Source organism: Cavia porcellus, unplaced genomic scaffold, assembly GCF_034190915.1.
Source record: "Cavia porcellus strain 051 isolate PalLab524CR breed Dunkin Hartley unplaced genomic scaffold, mCavPor4.1 scaffold_8, whole genome shotgun sequence".
NCBI lineage: Eukaryota > Metazoa > Chordata > Mammalia > Rodentia > Caviidae > Cavia > Cavia porcellus.
Genome location: NW_026947491.1, coordinates 36,842,132 through 36,861,502, shown reverse-complemented (window position 1 = coordinate 36,861,502; position 19,371 = coordinate 36,842,132). Strand labels below are relative to the sequence as shown.

General features: G+C 39.9%; 1 protein-coding gene across 5 annotated transcripts in view; it reads right to left on the bottom strand.

Annotated features, from left to right (window-relative positions):
- Positions 1–1,595: 1,595 nt before the first annotated feature.
- Positions 1,596–19,371, bottom strand: part of Ano6 (anoctamin 6) — a 183,531-nt gene continuing 165,755 nt past the window's right edge. For all 5 annotated transcript variants that reach the window (XM_063254601.1, XM_063254599.1, XM_063254600.1 and 2 more), the window contains 4 exons: positions 18,937–19,142; positions 14,635–14,837; positions 13,512–13,617; positions 1,596–4,774 (listed from right to left, as the gene is read on the bottom strand). In XM_063254601.1, coding sequence (XP_063110671.1) covers positions 4,577–4,774; positions 13,512–13,617; positions 14,635–14,837; positions 18,937–19,142 — 713 coding nt within the window. In that variant the 3' untranslated portion in view covers positions 1,596–4,576. The remainder of the gene's footprint in view (positions 4,775–13,511; positions 13,618–14,634; positions 14,838–18,936; positions 19,143–19,371) is intronic.

Below are 19,371 nucleotides of genomic sequence, written 5' to 3'. Positions count from 1 at the left end.
GCCTAGAAGGTGCCAAATCCCAAGATACACAGACAAAACCAGTAACAAATAAGTTAAATTCCTTTTAGATTCCTGGGATCTACCAGATCTTGTTTGGAGAAAAGGTTATATGACATATATTGAGATCTTAATTATACTCAACGGGCCTTGCTCTTTCCTAAATATGGAAATAAAATTAATGAAACAGATCGTCCTCCAAAATCAGATGGCATTAGACATTCAAATAGCAGCACAGGAAATACTCATAAATTGTAAAAATTAAGTGTTTTCTACATTCCTGATCCTTTTGCTAATATTTCAATAGCTTTTTAAGACATTAGACAACAAACTGATGACATGTCAGACTCTTAAGATTCCCTGAACCTTATTCTTATCCTTATGGAAAGCCATTACTAGTTCCTCTTGGTGGAAATCTTTGTTAACTGTACTCATAATCATCCTGTTGATTCTATTATTTGGCTCAGGCATACTTGCTTCTTTGGCTTTGTCTCCTCTAGACCAGACTTAAAGCTGTACACCTACCCAAGATGAAAGGCCTGTTGTCTATTGAAAGCCTGACTGCTGATCAACAACTATGGACTCCTGTCAGCCTAAAGAAGCTTAGATTGGCCAGTACCCCCTCATGGCAGTTCAGGTTACTTCTTCAGGTGTGGGGATGTTACAGGCAGTCAAACAGGGCTGAGGCCCCTGCCCCAGGAAACCAGTGCAGAATGTCAGATACCTTGCAATTGGAGACAGACACCTCCGGCTGTGGGCCAGATTTCAAGACAAAAGATGAAATGAATGCAACCACACCTCAAGCAGGCAAGTATAAACATCAGGGATTAATATTCTAAATAAGTACGGATCACCTTGAGGAAGCCGGAGTCACCACTCCAACCCTCCTAGAGTCACTGCTCTTTAAGCATGCCTCCTTGTTATGAGTCTCCATTTGTCCCTGATTTGGTCAATTTTACCTGAACAATTAATCTTATTAGTTGAGCACAGTTTTGTCCCACCTCATGGCTGTTGCCTTGCAAATGTCTATATTTTTCCCACCTTGGACCTATCGTGGTTTTGCTCTATAAAAGTCCCTAGAAAAGACAGTCTTTGGCAGCCCACTCTCTCTCTGACAGCATTCTTTCTTTCAATAAATATACTATACTCTTTAAAAAAAAGGTGATTTTTGTAATGAGATTGTCTCTTATCATTTCTTCACTCTGTACCCAGAGCTGCTGTAGACCCACGCAGTACCTCTCATATTTGTTCTCTTTGGGTGATGCCTACTGAAGTCTCACTTAGCAAGCAGATGTTCTTTCTGCAGTTAGAGAAACACACCCATTCCTCCCAGCCCTTGGCCACACCAGGCAGCTGGCCTTGTGAACAGGTGGGCAGTCTTCAGCTGATCTCTAGGCAGCAGTCCTGACTCAAACCTCATCCTCAATTTTTCTAAGAAAAGCTATATTCAAACTAAGTGTAGCTATGAAAAAATACTATGTTAGATATAATCTGAAAAGCTAACGCTTGTTATCTAAGTAACACATAACTGCTCATTAGTAAGTAGCAATTATATACTTTTTTCCTTAAAACTTTCAGATAAACAGAGTAGACCACAGTTATTGTTGTAAAAGTGAATTTATTAAAATGCTCATAATTATAAAGAATATTAAATGCATAGAAATTAACACATTAATTACAAATTTTACATCTTAGGCCACAGTATATGAAAAGCATAATGAATATTTCAGTTTTGCTCACACATTAACTTTTCAAACACATTATAACGTAAGAAAAGAGTATAAGATGTGTTTCACCAACAGATCACTTTCTGCCCCCTATTGTGAATTAATGTTCTGTGAAATTCAAGATACATGTGCAATACAAAGAGTTTGGTGTGACATTTTACAAGATTGCCTAGTTTAGTTTTACAACAAAAATAATGGCTTTCCATTTCTAATGAACTATTTAGAACATGTGAGGGATGTTTAAAGAAAAATAACAAAACCCTGAGTATTTGGCCTAATGCTTCAATCCACTGAAATTCACAGGTATTACAAAAGGCTGTAAAGCTAAAATTTCTCTAGTGGTTAACACCGGACAGGGTGAGGACCAGGTCCTCCCTCACAGGCTCACTACCTTGCTGTTTGGTTTTGGGGGGTGAGCAGCTGCCTCCGCTCCTCTGCAGATGCAGCCCCCAGCCCACAGGCACAGCGCCCCCTCTTTCCCCACCACCTACACCACACTCACATGAACACCAATGAGGGAATGGTGGTGGCAGTGGCAGCGGGGCGGGGTGGAGGTCTCCATGGCAACTTAGCTTTCTGGGGCAGCTGGCAGTGTTAGGTATCACCTTTGCTGCCTTTTGAAATGTAGAGTTTTTTGGGGTTTTTTTTTCCTCCTGTCCACAGCAGCACATTTTCAACTATGAAGAGTAATCTCTTAGCTGGGTTAAGAGCACATAAATGCATATTTCTTTTGAAAATCTATCCTATATACAGAGAGATAAGGTACAAACATTTTGTTTTCTATGATGACAGAAACTGCCGAATCTAACACTAGGAGATAGTCACACACACTTTAGAAAATAGAAGAGGTAATAAGAGAAAAAGTGACACACCACTCCAGGAGCTGTCTCAGGGAGGGTAGGCAAGGGCACAGTGGTGCCCCATCTAGGACGTGTGGAAACAAAACACAGTTCCCTCTGCGGGGAAGATGCTCCTTCCTGGCCTGTGCTGGGCATCCTGGCCATTCTGTTAACATACATTATCAAGAAAGGTAATGAAAAGTTGTCCCTGATCCAATGGGACAATTTAAAAGCACAGAATACTGCCTGATGAATTATATACATTATGCAGATGGCATATATACACTTTTTAAGAAACTGAAAACAGGGAAGGTACTTGGAGTTGTGATCTGGAGTTCAGCCACTTTATTATTGTACAAGCCTTCAGAGTGTGGTCACTGAAATTATGTTCACACTGCTCCTGGATTCTGGATAGACTGACTCCTGGGGCACCTGAGGATTTAACAGCACCCCAAAGGGGAGAGGGGCCCATCCACAAACATGATGTGAGCCACCTCCCCCTCCACCCAGCACTGCCTAGAGAGAGGTGCAGGCCCTGCTGACACTTAACAGGCAGTAACGCTCAGCAAGCTGCTAGGCTGAGTAGACTGAGGGAAAGACGCACGGTGGTGCAGAGGTCAGCAAAAAGCGACCTGTAAACGACATTGGAGTCTGCCACCAAAACTTTCTCCTGTTGCCCTTAATGACCTGATGAGCCTTACTTAGGAAAGGCTGGACATTCAAGTCCAGTTCAGTCTTCCATGATGAGCAATATTCCTAGTGCAAGCATTTAATTACCACCAAGCAACTGGGCCCAGAATAAGAGGACGGAAGGTTAGGAAGCCACATTCACCATATGGCAGGCGCTTTGGTATATTTATCACTGGAGCATACAGCAACAAAGTCACGCAGGAGTCCCCCCACACGAGGTCCACAAGAGTGTGGCTCCCAATTAGGGCATCTGCTGTCTCCCTGACTGCACAGCATCATAATGCCACAAGGCCAACAGTGCGAGCCACTCACTAAGGCGCTTGGTAGTCTGTGATAAAGCACCTCCTGGATTTAGTAAAAATCAACTGATGGGAAACCGAGGGGCTTACCTTTTCTAGACCATTATGTTGATAAAAATGTAATTTCAATCATTCAGTAATCATTTTTTTCCTCCAAGAAACTACGGATCTTTAGAAGAGGTAAATGAATTATCCAGATCAATGAGAGTTATAATTCTGTAATTTTCCCTACTTTTTGTCATCTTATTTCCTTGAGGTCTACAAAGTAGTCAACACTGATTAGGCACAGAACATTCTAGGAATGCTCCTAGAAGATAAAAGGTGTCACTGTGGATTATTGCAAACATGCTTCAAGAGCTTGCTATCCTTATTCCAATCCATTAAGGATATTTCTCTGAGATGGAAAAGAGGCTAGACTGAAACTATTTCTTACTAAATTAGGGCTTTCTGTGCGGATACGATAATATGCCTAAATATTGTGAATTCTTGAATCTATTTGCCACTTAACAGAGCACTCAAACTCAATTCTGAGTTAGCTATTTTTTAATCACGTAAGAGCTACTAAGATGGTAGCACATTTAGTCTCGAATAATGGTACAGTAATACTTTTCAACTCTGGAACAGATTTGGTAAGATGAAGAAATGAAACATTACCTAAAAATAAAGGAAATCATACTTGAGAACAAAAAGGAACAGAGTAATTTAAGAGGAAAAAAATGTGCTCTGCTTTAGAAAAGGTGGTTTTTCAGCACAGTAAAAAGACTTTTCCTGTGTTACTAGAATTCCAATTTATCAGAAAAGGGTAGCATCAGGCTTTCCAGGTGGGAAGTTTTATGGCGTTCCTTGATCTCTTACATTTTGCAATTCCTGCACCAATAGCTGAAACTGACAAATGCATAAATGACAACATTTAAGACTCACATTTGCCAGCATGATTTCATTTAAACATTCTCATTAGCAGTTCGTAACATATTTTGACAGAACTGAATTCGTTAAAGCACTTCTCAGAACGTAAGAGCACTTCTCATTCGGACTTTGGTCGACGATTGTTATCTACCACTTCAGCCACCTTCTGAATCATGATGCCCATGTTTTTTGTCATGTGATTCTCATGAAGCAGCTTCTGGGTTAAGTATTTTTCTCTCTTGATCTTGCTCTCCGTGCTTTTTGAGACATCTGGAATTGTGTAAGAAATGACAAACTTCACAGAGTAGATGATGTGCTGTGGAGAGAGGAGGGAAGACATCAGGCACTTTGGAGGGAAACAGAGTTCTTTCATCGCTGCCGGTCGTGGTGGCAGGTACCAGGCCAGGGAGGACGGCCTGCTTCCGGCCAGTCTCCAGGACCAGTGTGAGGACAGCATGGACGGCATGATCTCCTTTTTTCCCCTCATACTTTGTTATTTTAGAATTTACACACTATCCTATTTATAGAGAAGACCATGTAAGTGTGTATACATGCACATACACATGTATTAAAAAACTAGGACACCAACAATGTTTCTGCCTTTTGTGTCTTTTTCTAATGCTGCTACTTCTCCAAAGGTAAACATTATCCCAAATCTGTTAAATATGTATCATTTTTAAAAATAACTATGTATATGTCTTTAAAAGATATATTTAATGGTGCCTCATTTGAACACTGTAACAGTACAGTACTATATATAGTATTTTGAAAATGGCTTTTTTAAAATTCAAAACTAGTTTCTAAAGTTTATAATTGTTATATTGTATATATCAGCCCATTCATTTTTTACTGCTGTGTAATATTTTACTGCTGTATAATATCCCTTATAGATAGGCACTGGACTAATTTCCAGGTGATGCACTAAGAGTTATGTTATGTGAGTATTCTTGTACTTGGATCCTAGAGCAATTATAAGAGTTTCTTGAGAGTAGGAACATAAGGCACTGTTGGGACCCTTGGTCACATGACAGTCCAACTATGCAATATAATAGCAAAGTATTTTCTAAAGCAGTTATACCATCTTACACTCCCATCAGCAGTGCGTAACTATCAAGTGCTCTATATCCTTGCTGGTATATGAATCATTAGTTTTTTAAAACCTACGTAATAATTATGAAATGTTCATTTGCCTGTGGCCTTACTTTCTTTTACCTAACTGAGGTAAACATCTTTTCATTTGTTTATTTACTAACCCAAATCCTTCCTTAGCCAAGGGATGGAGACAGAATACCATAAACATACTTAAAAACAAATTGAGCATCCTATCAAAAGTGATGACAGCTATGGGAAAACAATACAGCAGTACAGGAAAAATTACACTACAAAATTTTTATATATAGATTTTGATGTGGACTTTGTATGGGATAGTGTAGCTCTGCCTTATCAAGCAAAGACTTTTAACACTTTCCTGCTGGCTTGTACCACTGGTGGTGCATGTAACAACTGCCCCACTGGACAGCTTGTAATAGTCAACGTGACTATCCCAAGTTGCCCAATGGGACTGTCCCATGTCACTCGATGGGATAACATAGTTATCATCAGCAGTTCAGAGCTGCCCAAAATGAGACATACAAATTATGGCCCCATTGTGAAGGCGTTAGGAAGGTGAGGGAGTGAGCCATGCAGGAATCAGGGGGAAAGTCCAGTAGTTGTGAACCTACGGCACAGTGTTAAATGTTTCTCTTTTAAGGCAAAAGATGTTAATGCAGAGCTGGTGTTTTTCTAAATGAAAACTTCAGCATTCAGGTTTAGTTGCAGTACTGGTGTTTTGCAATAAGTTAGTGGGTTGGGGTTGCTGTTTGGTACCCAGTCTCTAAAAGGTTCACCATCATCATGCTAGACAAAGAGCACAGCCAGTGTATAAAGGGTAGGAGTCTGCAGGGTGGGTTCCAGGGATGGTGAGGGGGGAATGAAGTGAGGAGTGGTGGGGTAATCACAAGGGGAGAAATGAGCATGGCTGGATGGTGTGAGGCCTTGTACACCACAGAAGGACTTGACTTTAGCAGGAGACAACAGAAGACTCTACACCTAATGCAGGCAGGAAATGCCAGTGACTCCACGCTGGGGTGCTGTGATTTGGAACATGCCCTCAGCGGCCCATTGTTGAAGGCTTGGACCTCAGCCTGTGGTGCTATTAGGAAGTGATACAAACTTTAGAAGATGGGGCCTAGCAGAAGGAAGTCAGGTCCCTGAGGTGCTCGAGACCCTAGGCTCTCTGCTCTCGCTTTCTGCTTCCTAGCTGCCATGAGGTGAGCAGCTTCCACCACAGTGTACTCCCATCATGACTTAATGCCTTGCCACAGACCCAGAGGTATCAGGGCCAAGCAACCACGGGCGGAAACAGCTGTAACCATTAGCTAATATTTTTTTTACAGTAAACACAAAGCTAACATGGCAGAAGCAGCAGAGATTGTAAGAAATGTTGAGAGATATATTTTCCAAGGAAAGCCATCAGGTTTAGATGTGGGGTAAAAATAAGAAAATAAGCCACACTCTGTGCCTCTCCACTGTCTCTTCTCCCTCCTCTCTTCACTCCAGTCACACCATTCCTGGCACCCACTCTGGGGACTCCCACCCTCCGGACTGTGCACTGGCACTGTGTGTGGCGGTACCGTGCACTGTAACCTTCCTCCCGCTACATGCATGGCTCACTTCCTTAACGCGTTCATGATGGGCTGGTTCTGCAGGCAGCTCTAAATAACTGGGCAAACTGAGGTGAATATAACAAAACACAGGGATTAGGTGCAGGATGATTTGAGATTCCCAGGGGATATTCAAGCAAGAAGACCAGGGAGACAGCTGGATTCACACGTGAGTTCGAGACAGAAGTTTTAGAAAAATGTCAATTTTAAGCCCGTTTGTTATTTAAAACTAAGACTGCAGGAGACAAAGGAGTAGAAAAGATCAAAAATGTTTTTACTCTTAAAACATACATAAATATTGTACATATTTATGTGGCACCATGTAATGTTTTGATACATGTATCATTTGATAATGTTCAAATAGAATACATGTATTTCCTCATTTGTCATTTCTTTGTGGCAAAAATATTCAAGATCATCCTTTCAGGATGTTCGGATTAAAAACTTAATGCCCCTGGAATTAAATCACCATGGTGCTAAGCGCAGATGTTCCACCTGAGGAAAGTTGCCAGCATAGAAACGTGGAAAAGGAGGAGAGAGACATTTTGAGGTGTAGAGGCGTAGAGGTGTCGAGGTGTTGAGGCACTGTGGCACTGTGGGTTCTCCTACGAGTTGCTGTTTGAGCTGCTGGTTCTCCTAGAGAAGCTCTGGTCCTCACATTGAGCATTGCTTCCTGGCTCCAGAGGGGAAGACGTGTGCCGCTTAATCTCCAGGATGAACTCGTCACACTGGCTTCCTGGCACATACTCGACTGTGCTTGTTGTAGGAGGAGCTCGGAGCCTCCATGTGGCTGAGGATGGCTGTGGTGCTTTTCAGGACAGCTCTGGTCTTGGTTTTGAGCATGACTTCATAGTTCCACCACTGACCTTTGGACCTGCCCAGCACAGATCCGTAAGAGACTGGTGTGAGTCCTTGTGGGCTCTGGACCTCCAGTGGGACTCATGGGAGGCACTGTCATGAACTCTGGGTCTTCATCTGGACTCATGAAGGACACTGCTGTGGGACTCAGGCCTTTGGCTAAACATGCTATCTCTTTAGTATTGTGGATAGATTGCCTGCATTCTCTTTTGTTAACTCTGGGTGACCATCATAAAATAATATTATAAACTCCATGTATTGATATGTGCAAATGAGGGTTTCTGTCTTAGCAAAGGGTTCACAACTGGCAGAAGGGTGATAGTGTTCTAAGTAACCCTTTTTCTGACCAATAGTCCAGGGAACATGGATGCTGGAAAGACAGCTGGCTCTGCCAGTGGAAAAGTGGTTTATGTTGGAGGCTGCATGGAATCCAGTAAGGTGCTAGGCACTGGCCAGGCTCCCCTCGGGATCCCAGGTACGAATGTGCTAGTACTTCTGCTGGTCCAGTTGCTTGATGGCCTTCTCAAAGCACGTCAGACCATCCTTTCCCTACATGGCCTTTGTGTTAATCATGGTGTGGCCACCTGCACCATTTCAGTACCCAGAAATGGGCTTAGGATCAACAGTTGCTTCTTCAAAGTCTTCACATAAGGCCATACAGGTCATGAACTCCTGGAGAGATTCCTTCACAGGGCCCTATTTGGAATTCCCACAGGGTAGCGCAACCTCAGCATTTGTTGCTATAATCTTGACTCTGGCTTTCACAAAGGCCCAATAATAAGCCTCCACTATTTCTCTACCATAAGCAGTCCCAAGGTCAAGCCCTGTAGCCCACCCGGACTCACCAAAAAGTGCTTTACTCAGTTAAGCATCTCTGAAGCTGATCAAATTTAAAAAGTCGACTATCACAGATACAGACTTTGCAAATATTTTTCTTCTATTCTGTAGGCTCCTGGTAATTCCATTCGTTAATGCTTTTGTTATCCATGCTTTTAAAAAGTGGTCTCACGCAAAGTATCCTTTCCCATTCCAAAAGTCCTGAAACATTTCTCCAGTTTTTTTTTTTTTTTTTTCTTCAGGTAATTTCATGGTTTCAGGTCTTACATGTAAGTCTCTACTTCATTTTTAATTGACTTTTTACCTGTTTAGATAGGGATGTAATTTCATTTGACATGTGGATATCTACAGCCTCCAGCACCTTTTATTGAAAAACTGTCTTTTCCCAGTGTATATTCTTAGCAACTTTGTTAAAGATCAGTTGGCTGTACACGGATAGTTTACTGCAAGCTCTTTCCTCTTTTGTAATGTATTTTTTGCTTAGGTAACTTTTGTGGCTTCATAGGGATATTAGGATTGTTTTTTCCAGTTTGTGAAGCATGTCACTGCTGTTTTGATAAGAATTGTACTGACTCTTTAGATCACTTTAGGTAGTACAGACCTTTTAACAATATTGATTCTTCTCATACATGAATACACAAGAATGTCTTTCCATTTTTTTTCTGTGCATCCCTGGGATTAATTCCAGTTGGCCATGTGAATGATCTTTTAAATGTGCTATTAGATTTATCTGTTAGCACTTTGTTGAAAATTTTTGCTCAAGAACTTTGGCCTATAGCTTTCTTTTTTGGTTGTATCCTTTTCTGGTTTAGTGGCAGGATAAATGTTGACCTCAAAATGATTTAGAAAATTTCCTCTGCTTAACTTTTGGGAACAATTTAAGAATTGATGTTCTTTAAATATCTGGTTGACAGCTGTGAAGCCATTGGGTCTCAGGCTTTTCTCTGATGGTAGAATTTCTATTACTGATTCAATCGAATTACCTATTACTGTGTTCAGGTTTTCTATTCCTTCATAATTCAATTTTATAAAATGTAGGCATTCTAAAATTTGTGCATTTTTTCAATTCATTTTAATTTACAAATACAGGTCCAAGATCATATTATCTGCAGACAACAATTTGCCTTCTTTCTTCTCAATCTTGATGTTCTTTCTCCTTCTTGCCTGATTGCCCTAGCTAGGATTTCTAGTCCTATGCTGAGTAAGTGTTAAAGGTATTGAAACTATCTTTTTCTTAGTTATTCCAATTGTCGATTTTATCTTTTCAACCAATTCATTTCATTCTTTTGTACTGCTGTTTAAATCTCAATGTTGTTTATTTCTGCTCTGATCTTTATGTCTTTCTACTGATCTTAGTTGTTGTTCTTAATTTTCTAGTTTTTTGAGGTGAAACAATAAGTTGAGATTTTTCTGCCTTTTTTTCAAGTGCTGAGGACCAAACCTGAGGACCTTTCTGGCATGCAAGGCAAGCTCTTCACCACTGACCTACATCTCCAACCCCAAGACTTCTCAGCTATTTTGATACAGGCACTTACTGCTACAAACTTACCTCTCAGCGTTGTTTTTGTTGCATTTGATAGGCCTAGATACACCTGTTAGATACTACCACTTGTTTCAAAAAATGTTTTAATTTTTTCATTCTTCATTGGTTGTTCAGGAATATGTTTAATTTCCATGTATCTGAATACTTTACACAGTTTAAAAACATTGGTTGAAACTTGTTTTGGGGTCTATTATCTGATCAGTCCTGGAGAATGGTCCATGTGCTTTTTCAGAATAAAGGCATTTGGCAGCTGATGAATGGAACGTTCAGTAGGTGTCTGTTAGGTTCACTTGGTTTCAGAATTTAATTCTATTTTTCTACTAATTTTTTTGCTTGAATGATTTGTCCAGTGCTGAAAATAGGGTGTTAAAATCCACTACTACTATTACACTGGAGCCTAGCTTTCCCTTTAAGTACATTAATATCTAATTATAGACAGAGGGGCCTCAGCTCATGAACTTAATTCTTTCCAAGATTCTGATCACAAAACAAATTGGTTACCACCAGAATCAATTTTTCCCACAAGATTAACATTGAATCTAACCATTGAATTTGATTTGGTTCTCGTCCAATTCAGTTTGCAACCTAGAATTGTGGAAAGAATTAAGTTTGGGAACTGAGACGCCACTGTATTTAGATGCTCCAAAATTGGCTGCATATATATTTACAGGTCTTATATCTTTTTGCTGAACTGACCTCATTACCATTATATTACAACTTCCCTTCTCTCCTTTTACTGCTTTTATAGGACGCATTTTCCTAGTAGCCAAAGGAGTTTCCAAGAGGACTAACTGGTCATGCCCAGTGTTGTTGGTAGGTTAGGTAATGTGAGAGTAGAGTATTCACAGGAATGTAGCGATATGACAGCTGTGGGGACTGTGGCGAAAGCATTTTCAGTAACATGGAAGTAGGAAGGCACAACCACAATGGGCGTGCAAAAAAAACAAGGAAGAGGACTCACAGACAGCGAGCACTGACCACTCTTTCAAAGGCACCGGCCACAAGGGAGAACAGAGAAACGGAGTAGAAATGGTGAGGCAAACAAGATGAAGAGAAATTGAGCATTTGATGATGATGGAGAAGAGTAGGGATGGAGGAGCGAGGCGTCTTGTTGTTTTGTTTTGAAACAAGGTCTCACTGTCATTAGGCTGGCCTTCAAGTCATTATGTAGCCCAGGCTTGCATCAAGCTTGGTGGTGATTATCCTGCCTCAGTCTCCCGACTGCTGGGATTACAGGACTGTGCCACCATGCCTGGCTAAAAGAGGCATTCTTTTCTGTCATCTATTTCTGAAGGAGGCCATACTTACAGATCAGTGGATTTGTGTTACATCACCTTCCATTTCTATGTTAAAATCAATGCCATCTTTTAAACATTGCTAGATTTACTCTATTTTCTAAAATGATCTTTCCATCTATGAAACGAGTGAGACTGGCCTTAAATTTTTCTTTCTCTCTTTATGCCTGTCTCATTTTAGACCTAGATTTGGCCTTACCAAATGAGTTGGAGAGGATTTACCCCCCCATCCCATCTTTGAGGGAGTTTGCATAAGATTGAAATGATCTGTTCTAAAAGGTATCACTTTCCTACAAAATCATAAAGCCTGGTATGTTCTTTGTGGAATAATTTTTCAGTTACTCAAACTTCTTTTGTGATTCTACATTTGTACTACCTTCCACAGCATTTTTTGGGGATGATATCTGACTATATTTGTCATGGCTGGGATTAAAATGTTCCCCAAAAGTCTCATGTGTTCAGAGGTGGGGCTTCTAATTGGATGATGGGAATAATTACTCTCACATGAGTGAGGCAAAGTGCAAAAAGCAAAAGAAAGGATGGATAGAGACAAGGAGATAGATACTTGGCATAGTGGCACATGCTTATAATTACAGGACTCAGGAGGCTGACGCAGGAGAATTACCAGGAGTTTGAAGCCAGCCTGAATTACAAATTGAGACCTTGTCTCAAAACAACAACAACAAGAAAAAAAAAAAAAACCCCACAAACACAACAAGGGGATGGATCATCCGCAAATGGGAAGAGATCCAAGAGAATGTGGGTAGCAGGAGGTGGGGAGGGGAAGGGGGAAGGCGAAAGAAGAGGTATAAAGACAGGCCGTGCACAGGAGCCTGATAACCTGCATGAATGTAAACATTCTGTGTCATAAATATGAGATAAGATAAATAATATCAACAAGAATGAAAGTGGGGAAAAGGGACTGGGGAGGAGGGAGAGAGGCAGGAAAGAAGCGACTGAGAATCCAGCTGCATTATATACAGCAGTGCACCCTCCGAGATGCCTGTGAACCGTGTGTACTGCATACATGTTCTACTTAAGAAAACTTAACCTATAGTGGCTTAAACAAAAAAGGGGTTTTTTTTTCCCCCCACATTAATTCTGAGGCTTTGTAACTTGGTATTCACCTAGAAAAGAGGTTGGCTACTTCAACTGACAAGGTGCAGCTATCTTAGTCATTTTTCAGAGCTACTTAATTTTAGGGATGTATAACCTATTGTAAGAAGCTGGTGTATTATGAAAAATGCAATAATTGGAGAACATAATATGAATAAAAGTGTAATAGCAAGTTCCCTGGATACAGAGATCACACCTACTCATCTAAAGGTCTTCACAGACCAAGACACTGCTCAATGCTCCTGAATTTAAAAGGCACTCAGTTAATAATGTATTGAATGGTACTGAATCCTTCTTGCATATAACATGCTTTCTAACTTCTAAAAGACAATCAAGCCATGAATGGTGGTGCACTCCTGTAGTCCCAGCTCTGTGAGAGGCTAGGCACAATTCAAACCCAGCCCAGGCAATTCAGTGGCTTAAGCCAGAACCTGTGTCAAAATAAAAGGCTGGGGATATAGCTCAGTATAAAGGCCCTGGGGTCTAATCCCTGGTACTACAAAACTGGAACAAAGCAAAAAGCAATAAACAAACTCCCAATTTCATTTATAATAGCATTATGACTATGCCAAACCTGATATATATGTCTTACAATAATTCTTAGCATGCAATAAGAAAATATACATTTTAAGTTGATCATACTTAAATATAATATCCACAAATATATGGTCTTAAAACTACTTTGAAGTATACTTTTCCTACCTCCATGACAATGACAAAAGCCAGCTTGGCAGCAACCACATGCCAATAGTAGATATTGTGTTTGTATTCTTGTGGGTGTCCAGGTGGATTTCTGAAATCACGATACCTGGAAACACAACAGACAGATATCAGGATGAAGTTTTTTGATCAAACACTATAAACAAGTTTTTTTTAAAAACAAGAGTCATATTTGAAGTAATGTTTTTGGAAATTGATCATCATGTAAATTTTCTCCTAGAGTTCAATTTGGCAATAAAACTCTGAGAACAATGACTCCAGCAATAATTCATTGAACACATCATCAGAAAATGATAATAACAGATTTCACCTGTGAAAAAGAATCCATCTTAATAAGAGAGCAAAAGATGGGGGGGGAAAAAAGGGTGACAGGGGCCCACAGCTGTATGTTTTCTGAAAAAGAGTATAAAACCATGCAGCCTATTTTCAGGATGTTTGTAAATTTACTTATAAAATGGTCCGGTGAGAACTGCCTCAGCCATGGGTCCACTGTTCCCTACTGAGAACAAATTATAACCTCCTTGTTAAAAGTTTTCTACCTAATTCCTTGTTGTGAGTTGCCACATACTATTACTGTCAGAGCGCCTTTTTCAGGTAGCATGTCTCTGCGTTCCTGCCTGTAATCTATCAGGTCTAGAAGAGTTTGATGAGCATTATGTAAAGTAAGAGTTAGGTAGATGCAGTATGGGATTCTAAAGTGGCCCTTAGTTCTGTAACTTGGGAACACTTATTCTGGGCTTATTTCTAGTTTATGGGTTGTGTTACTGAAAATCTGAATCAGGGTAATAATTGTCTCTTAGCTTCAGGTTGTGCTTATATAACAAATTAATCCAGGCACTTGGGTTTCTGAAACTTTTCGAGTTTATATCTAATATATAAGACTTCCTCTTGGATCAGTCTCTGTAACCATTTGGAACTCTCAACCTTGCTTTTCTGGTTTGGTTTGAAAGCCCATCCCTAATATCCCTAATCTTTGTTTAATTTGAAAAGCAAGCTACAGGAAAACCTTGTCTCTAGCAATTTAGGTAATATGAGATAGAATTACACTACAAGAAAAGTTCCTCTCAAGTGAAGTGAATTTCTAAACAGGTGAAACAGAACTTGCCTGCATGTGGTATAGTTACCAAGCCCAGAGTCTGAGTCTGCCTTGCTTATGTCTTTGAAGTCTGAGACGTTGAAGATGGACAGAGTATTGTTGATGTAGCCTTCCATTGTGTGGTGAGTGTGGTCTCCGTAGGGAGGGACGGAGAAGGACCAGTAATACACCAGACGGGGGATCATGTCTGATGTGAAGGCAATGATCATGGCCTATTTTGGGAGGAAAACAATTGGGTAAGCATTAATTTAGAGTCATCATAGTTATAGCTAACAAATACGCCAGAATTAGTTCCCACCATGTTGATTTAGAAGACTCAGAAATCGTAATTCTTTTTTTTTTTTTTTTATCGGTACTGGGGATTGAACTCATGACCGCCTGCTTGCAAGACAGGTGCTTATGTCGCTGAGCTAAATCCCCAGCCCCAGAAATCATAATTCTTTAAGTATGAAATGTATGTCCTAAAAACCCATGTGGGGCATCTTAAAAATATTAGCGTCTGTTATACAGACCAATGCTTTCCCTTTGGCCTATCTCTATACGCGTGGAGCACACTTTGATCCTCCCTACCCATTACTCCTCTTCTCTAATAGTCTCCTTTCTACTTCAGTCTTTAAAATTTTTTTTCCTAGTTTCTTCATATATGAGAAAAGACATACTTTTTAACTTTCTTAGTCTGCCATTTTTCACTTTGCTCAGTGGTCTCTGAGCAGAAAATTTACCCTATTTCTTTCTGGTCTTCAATTCTAAGGGAAGATCCGCAGTTCAAATGCAGAGGTCTGTGAGTTGCCTACTATGCTTTTAAATATAATACCATGTACTCAAAATAACTGTAAACTAGGGTAATGAAGAGAACTTAAGAGGCCTTGTATATATTCTTGTAAATTAGTATTTTTTCACAAGTTAGTACAGTCAAAATTCTAGAGTTCCTAAGGTTAACAGTTAGGAACTGTTAGGTATAATACTAAGGTATTATACCTACTAACTGTAGGTATAATACTAAGGTCAGTATTTTGAAAATACTTTGACTTTATATAATTCCCTTGCCTTGTACAGTAATCAATACAACATTGATCTTCACAAAAATGGAATTTAAACTGCATAAAATATATTTTCCTGGATGTAAGTTTAAATAACAGCATCAAATTCACACTCCCAACCCTCATATTATCTAGACTTGTTTAGAAAAGTCACCCCACAGCCTGATTTACTTTAAACTCCCTACATTCTTGTTACTTCATTAGAAAATATGGATTTTTTACACACAATATTGTGGCTAAAAAGAAATTATATTGAGGTTGTTTCATTTACAAAATCAAGTAATGATGTCAGTTTTGTTAGATCTACAATCTATGCCTCCAAACTTGCAAAAGATTAAATGGATGAAGTTATGAAAATTATAAATTATTGAGCAATATACAGAAAGCCTTAGTATATTTTTATATAAGAGGAATAAACATGAGTCAATCAAAGTTTTGTCTGACAGACATCTATCAGGACATAAAGCTGAGTTATATAAATTTTTTAAAAAAATTCTTTAATTTGGGCTTTAAACTCTCCCATTTTTAAAACTGGCCTGAGGGAGGAAGAACAAATATTTTTCCAAACCAAATTCTATGTGAATAAACAAAATGAATGATCGAGTCATTAAATAAGCAGGTATGTTTATGGCTCAACATGACTTTTAATCATATTCATATGAACATACGGTTTAAGCACAGTGAGCCCACAAACCAGCAAACAAGACCTCAGGCAGAGCAAGAAAATGAAGGAGCTTTTCTATTGCAAAACTGTCACCACAAGAACCAACGCTGTCACTTCCTTCCATGTGAAAAATCTGTGTGTGTGACTGCCTGTCAGTGGTAAAATGAGGTAAGAATCCTAAACCCTTTTCCAGATTTCAGATTAAACTTCCTGTTATCACTGACCTCAACTGTCATCTGTTTATAAAATCTCTTGCACACGTGCTTCAGGAAGCTATAGAAAGTCCAACATGGAAGATCATGCTATTGTCTTCTGACAAGAAAGCTCACCTCCTGAGCCAACCTGCTTTGCGGGGCGTGTGCGTGTGTGTGTGTGCAGCAGAGCACAAATAAATGCAGTGTGTTCCATTTCTCATGCTGTTCTGCACAGTTTTCCATTTATATCAAAATAAGTGAAAGCTGGTCTTCAATAGCAGATGCTCTGGCAGAAACAACAGTGTTAATTCAACTTATTTACAGAACCAGCAGCTTTAAAAGGGGTGGTTTTACACCAAACTCCTGCTGAGTGCCCACTCTCACCCCAATGGCTGTTCTTCTCTTTCTCTTATATACATTAGCTGTGGTTTTACAGCAGGTATTTGAGGTCAGACCTGTGAGGGGATACGCATATGTTCAATGCTTGCATACATATTTACCTATCTATGTGTATATGTGTATACCACTGTACCCTGGAGATTTAACAGTTCTAGTCAGATGGGGAAAAAGGAATCGATGACACAAATCTAATAAGTAGTTTTCCTACCGTAAGTTAGAAGAAAACAACTATTGGACAAGACCCAGTAGCTGCAACGAGCCAGCATGTATGTCGGTACACAGACCCGCTTGGAGCAGCTTGTAAACACAGCCAATCTCCCATCTGTGCTAATGGAGCGGAGCCATGGCATGGGCTCTGAGAAAAGGTGCCTGATATGATCAAGCTAGAAAGCTTGAGGAATACGGAGTACAAGTAATTGCATTTTCTGGTTGCAGAAGGTCAAGCACAAATGCTTTTAGTTTCAAATCTTGTTGCTCAAAATTTCCTTAAATCACCTGAGTCCACGTTCTCACTCTGTTTAGTGTACTACAGCATATTGAACATGACAGATCCATTCCTTAGGACTGTGGAAATTGAAAGGCCTTGCTGTCATATTTCTGAACATCAGCCTTCATTTGGAAGTGCAGTGGATGTTAAAGGTATGGTAAGTGTTATTTGGGTGAGAGGAAACTGACATACATTGTAAGATGGTTTTTATGTGTGATTTGCAACTTTCTCCAAAGAGTAGAGACAACATGCAATTCAGATAAATTGAGGTTCTAGGGTGAAGGATTCCAGATATCTTGTTTTATTGTACACAACTATACCTATCTAGATTGTGACTTATTTTCAGATTCTTGTGCCTTTAATTGGGGTACATGTCAGAGTCCTCAGGAAATCACTGTTAACAATGTTGAGAAAAGAAAATAAAGCATCAACTGACATTAAATAAGGACGTCCAATTCTATGTGTTAACTCAATGAACTCACTAACCCACTCTGTGCAAGGAGTCATGCATTCTATGATGATAAAATGAGTCTGAGGTGAGAAGCCCTGGTCTAAGACTACACGGCACTTGGAAGATCTACTGAGACTACAGCCTGCAGTGATCAGGAATGCCCTCCTGCACAGTCTCACCCATAGGCAATGAGAAAAGGCAGAAGACTTGGGAGAAGGAAGTATGGGTTTAGAAACTAAAGCTGGGAAATTATTTTGTAGGGGAAGCTGACCTGGGGTAAGACTGGCAGTGATATAGAGGCAAAGGGCACTGATTTTAAGGCTGTTTCTAGGGAAGGAGGAACTCTGATGAGTTGGCATGAAGATTGCTATGATTGAGAACTCTGTTAGCCTGTGCAAAAATAAAACAAAACCTCAGATGGTCTCTAATCAATTAATACAGGCTGTAAACAACGGAGGGTTATCTCCTCACAGCCAGGACTCAGGGCATGAAGCTGACTCAGCCAACAGGATGGCTAGCAGAGACCTAATGGAAGTGGGGAAGACTGCTGAAATAACCCTGCTCTGGAGACAAGGAGGGCAATGCACAATTAGAAATATGCAAGGTGTTTAGGCTTCATCAAAGTAATCACAGAAAGTTGGTATTTTGGAATACACTGTAAAACACAGTGGAATGGTCTTATTTTAGTCCTGAAATGTTAAATGAACGTACTTCTACCTACATTAAAAGGAGTTATCAAAAAATTTTCGTACAGTCATGAGGATTAGAAGTGTTAGTACTTATTACTACTATTACCGTATTTCTGTTGAATAAGAACTTTAGCAAGTGGGCAACAATGTGCCTCTGCAGGATAACTTGACTTGGTAAGTCAAGAATAGGAGTTATAAGTCAACCAAATTAAAAAAAGACTAACACTTTAATTCCATGAACTTATAATTATATTGTTTATACGGACAACAGACCTGGAACCATCCTCCCATTTTAAGAAGTATTAAACATTTGATTCCATAGATAGCATCCTAATGCATTTTTGGGCTTTTCAAGGTCTCTACCCTGTGCAGCCTATGTCTACTCACATTGGTCACCACAGCCAGAACTGCTATTCCTTGCATGATGGGCTGCCATGCACCGATGTCTTTGGCTTTTTCTGGCACCATGCGTCTATACTGGGTGGTCAGTTTCCATCCGTCCACTCTTACTTCCAATATATTGTTCACCAGAGCCAACAGAGGAGCCAGTGGAAAAGAGGCCACAAATAGGGTGACGAACCCAAACTGAATAACTGTCAATGGAATGGACACATATCATGGAGTGGTGGATGGACAGACAACATATTTCCTTTACTCTTATAAAGAGAAAGGCAAATGAAGAACTCAGTCCCAAAGACAAACACCCATGTTGAGTAACAACCATTCAACAGTGAAACAATTTAAACAAAACACAAATATGAAACCTCTGTAAGACAACACACTACAGCTATTTCTTTTATATACACACACAATAGGAACAAT